Below are 4,368 nucleotides of genomic sequence, written 5' to 3' on the forward strand. Positions count from 1 at the left end.
ATCTATAAGGTGAGTTTGTCAATGGAATGTAAAGTGCCTTTGTGTTCTATTTAATGTTCAATTTTGTGTGGGTTCACTCCGAACTGGACCGATGGTTGGAACCCTATGAATCTATAATGAACCTATCTCTGTCGCTCTACCAACATCACTCTTAAAGGATCATAGACACCATTAGATTACATGTTTCAAGTTTCTAGAAGAAAAGGCTGAGATTTCACGTTGTTGGAACCCATGTTAAGGTTCAATTTTTGGTTTGATTTTGAGAATGGTTATTTGATTTTCTAGGTTTTTAGTTAGATTATTGTTTTGAGGTACGATTGTGGTGGTGCTACAGGTTATGGATTTATTTTCCGGTGGCTTGAGGCGGTTGGCGATGGTTGATGTTAGTCGGGGGCTGATGGTGATCGGCAGCAAGAGTGGTAGGAGCGGGAACCGAAGTGGAAAGTGCAAAATAAATCAGTTAATTAATTTTCTTTAATTTAAAAAATTGAAAAAAGCAATATTAAAAACATTATAATCATTTCTTATTAGGCGGGAACTTATAATGTAACAAAACCAAGACCTAAGAAGGATCTGAATGTAAATAAAACATACGGGGATTAAACGCAAAATTTTGATAAAACCATCAAATCGACTTCATTAATTTGTGTTAATGTGTTCTTAGAAAATATATGCCATAGCATATACTTTTGGTAAGAAAAAGAGTGTACACGTGGCGGACGCTGATAGGATATGGTTTATTTAAGAAAAGCATAAGCTTTGAGAATCAGCAACCCTGCGAAGACCGCCTTTTCCATTCCGCCACCCTAGTAATTATCACCCTTGCACAAATATTTTATTCGATCAAAAGTCGTCACACATCCTCATACAATGAACACATGAATTGTTTGGTGGCTCTAGTTTCCAATTCATATCTTCCTTCTTCCCACCCTACATTGCAAAAATCAAATATTCGATAAACAAAGTTTCGATTTTTCAATTTTCCAGTCAAAACCCACTGTTAATCACTTGATCTAACAAGGGTTTATACAATTTTCAATTCCTGATCGTACACGATGATGTGTTCTCTGAAGCAGTCTCAGCTATTCGGCTGTGGCTCCAATGGTATCAGTCACCGGAGAAATCCCCTTGTGCAATTCTCCGCTTCACCATCGATTTCTATGCCCAAACTTCCCAATTTTTCCGTTTCCTCCCTTTCAAAACCTCTACATATTTCTTCAATTCATACTCTTGGATCATCCGAAATACAACCCAAAAGGAAATCGTTGCCCCCTTGCAACGCATACGAGGCTGATCAATCCGATGTAGGAGGAGTTGTCGAAAAGGTTGAAGCAGCAAGAAAAGCGAAAATCGGTTTTTATTTCGCAACTTGGTGGTTTTTGAATGTGATTTTCAATATTTACAATAAGAAGGTTTTGAATGCTTTTCCATTCCCATGGTTGACATCAACTTTATCTCTCGCTGCTGGATCTCTCATCATGTTAATCTCTTGGGCAACGAAAGTAGCCGAAGCACCAAAAACCGATCTCGACTTCTGGAAATCCTTATTCCCTGTAAGCAATTTAGGGCTTTTTTAGGTTTAATTTCATCTTATATCTAAATACAAACACGAGTCTTAAGTTTTAAGCAACTACATGATCTGGGTATTGTGTAATTCTTCGTTTCATACCTGGGTTCTTTGAATATTCAACGAATCATGAAAAAAATTACTGTTTTTTTTTTAGGTTGCATTAGCACATACGATTGGCCATGTAGCAGCAACTGTTAGTATGTCAAAAGTAGCTGTTTCTTTCACTCACATAATCAAGAGTGGTGAACCGGCTTTCAGTGTATTAGTTTCCCGGTTTATTTTAGGAGAAACTTTCCCTATGCCGGTTTACTTATCCCTCATCCCCATCATCGGTGGTTGTGGTCTTGCTGCTCTTACAGAACTCAACTTCAACATGACTGGTAATCAAATCATCAAAGTTTCTTGAATCAATGATAAATCATTGAGATATTTAATTTGGTTTTTTGACTTTTGATTTTCAGGTTTTATGGGAGCAATGATTTCTAATTTGGCATTTGTGTTTAGGAACATATTTTCAAAAAAAGGCATGAAGGGGAAATCTGTTAGTGGGATGAATTATTATGCTTGTTTATCTTTGCTTTCTCTCTTAATTCTCACTCCATTTGCAATTGCTGTTGAGGGCCCACAAATTTGGGCAGTTGGATGGCAGAATGCCATTACTGAAATTGGACCCCATTTCATTTGGTAATCACATGACATCTCTACCTACTTTTTTTTTTTTTAAACAAATTTCAAAAAAATTGTTTGCTCATTTGTATTAGTCTATTATAAAACTTTGACTCTTCAACAAAAGGAAACTTCTATGATGCCCTTTTTTGTGTATCATATGACTAAAGGGTAGGTATGTCATTTACTCATTTTACATTTATCTTAACAATTTCTTTTTGTTTTGGATAGGTGGGTGGCAGCTCAAAGTATCTTCTACCACTTATACAATCAAGTTTCATACATGTCGCTTGATGAAATCTCTCCTTTAACTTTTAGTATTGGAAACACAATGAAACGAATATCTGTCATAGTCTCCTCCATCATCATCTTCCGTACACCTGTCCAACCAGTCAACGCCCTTGGAGCTGCAATCGCTGTTTTTGGAACTTTCTTGTATTCTCAGGTAAAACTTGTTGCCCTTTCATGTCCAAAATTCGTCATCAAAAAAATCGTCGACTCACATTTGGCAGAAATTTGCCCTTTGATGCTAAAATTACAAGAGCTTTTGTAATTTGTCATGATATGTATGATTTTTTTTTTCAGGCGAAGCAGTAAAAGGTGGATGGAAAGTTAAAAGAATCGTGAGTGTACCATAAACGAGAGGCAAAAAGTGGAAGTATTGATATAGCTATGTTATGTATGATCTACAAAGAGTGAGGATGAGGGGAAACGTTTGATTTTGTAGACAATAAGAGATGATAATAATGAAAAATGGCAAGTATAGTTTGCATGTCATGAAACAAGGTGTAGTGGACTTTTGATTTTTTTTTTTTGAATAAGACAAAGGTGAGATGAGCATAATCTTTTCACAAGATTACATGGAAATATCATGGGTGGAATATTTTGTTTTTGTGTTTTCTTGTTTCAAAATTTCAATATTAGAAAAACTATTATTCTTATGACCCCTAAACTGACATTTACTGTTCTCAATGTTTTAAAAACTGATTTTTTAATTGAACCGGTATGATTACTGGTTCGACCGTTAGGTCAGCCGGTTTCCATATTTTTCATGTTTTTTTCTTATTTTCTTGCGTGCGCGCGCACACACACACACACACACACACACACACACACACACACACATATATATATATATATATATATATATATATATATATATATATATATATATATCATGAATTTGATGTTTACAAGTTCAAACATTAAAAATATACATATAAATAAGTTGTAGATGAATTCAAATATATTAAAATAACACATTTATAAAGTGTTTTACATTAATCCTGTCAAAAAGAAAATAAAATATAGTTTTAGATGAATACAAACATATCAAAAAAAACTATGTAACATTTACCATATGTTTTTATTTAGATAAAAACTAAATAGATTTGAAAAAAAAAATCACCAAAGTTTATTATGTAAATGGTTCTTTTTCATGTATTTTGATCCGGTTTAACTGGTTTATTTTGACTGGGTTCACTTAAAAACCGGTCGGTTTAATCTGGTTCAAAAATCGACGTAAAACCGGTGATAGCTGACTGCTCATTCCCTCGGTTTCCAGTCCAACCGGTTCAAACTGGTTTTTAAAAGATTGACTTATCTGTTACAAGAAAACATGTAAGATGAAATACATGTACACATTCAAAATACTTTATTTGGGTAATCTTTAAAGAAAATAAATGCATGCTATTGCAAATGTAAGATGCTAGAAGGCAAACCAACACCTAAAGGCTTTTTAAGAAATCTTTAATCTCTAAGCAAGTATATGATATATATAAAAGGATGTCAAAAACCTCTATTATGTCAAAAACCTCTATGGGACCCCAATCTTGTGGACCCTATTTCCATACAGTGTATTTTTACAATGTTTTTAGGTTTGGGGGCAGGAGCTAGGGCGAGGAGCTCTGTCCTGAATACCATACGGGGGTTCCAAAGTAATCACCTTATATTCAACCATGTTATTTATAAAAATAAATATTAAACTTAGAGTAGCCATTGCGTAATGTATGTTTTGTATTTGAATAACTAGTGTAACATGTAAGGTTAAACAAAATAATCGAGTGGAAAAATAAGGTTAAATAGAGGATTTCAGACCAAATCATGTTAGTGGGTTCAATGGAAACGAAGAA

General features: G+C 34.3%; 1 protein-coding gene across 1 annotated transcript; it reads left to right on the forward strand.

Annotated features, from left to right (window-relative positions):
- Positions 1–915: 915 nt before the first annotated feature.
- Positions 916–3,021, forward strand: LOC145072768 (glucose-6-phosphate/phosphate translocator 1, chloroplastic-like). The gene is made up of 5 exons (XM_079019243.1): positions 916–1,553; positions 1,725–1,950; positions 2,032–2,254; positions 2,468–2,681; positions 2,822–3,021. The coding sequence occupies exons 1-5, from the start codon at positions 1,056–1,058 to the stop codon at positions 2,831–2,833; spliced, it is 1,173 nt and encodes a 390-aa protein (XP_078875369.1). The 5' UTR covers positions 916–1,055; the 3' UTR covers positions 2,834–3,021.
- The last annotated feature ends 1,347 nt before the right edge of the window (positions 3,022–4,368 follow it).

Source organism: Lactuca serriola, chromosome 9 (assembly GCF_051521515.1).
Source record: "Lactuca serriola cultivar US96UC23 chromosome 9, Lser_US96UC23_V15, whole genome shotgun sequence".
NCBI classification, from domain to species: domain Eukaryota; kingdom Viridiplantae; phylum Streptophyta; class Magnoliopsida; order Asterales; family Asteraceae; genus Lactuca; species Lactuca serriola.

Excerpts from the sequence above, each read along its gene's own strand:
- LOC145072768 (XM_079019243.1), top strand. The coding sequence starts at position 1,056 with ATGATGTGTTCTCTGAAGCAGTCTCAGCTATTCGGCTGTGGCTCCAAT. Across the intron at positions 1,554-1,724 it reads TCTGGAAATCCTTATTCCCT|GTTGCATTAGCACATACGAT; the intron begins GTAAGCAATTTA and ends TTTTTTTTTTAG. Across the intron at positions 2,255-2,467 it reads ATTGGACCCCATTTCATTTG|GTGGGTGGCAGCTCAAAGTA; the intron begins GTAATCACATGA and ends TGTTTTGGATAG.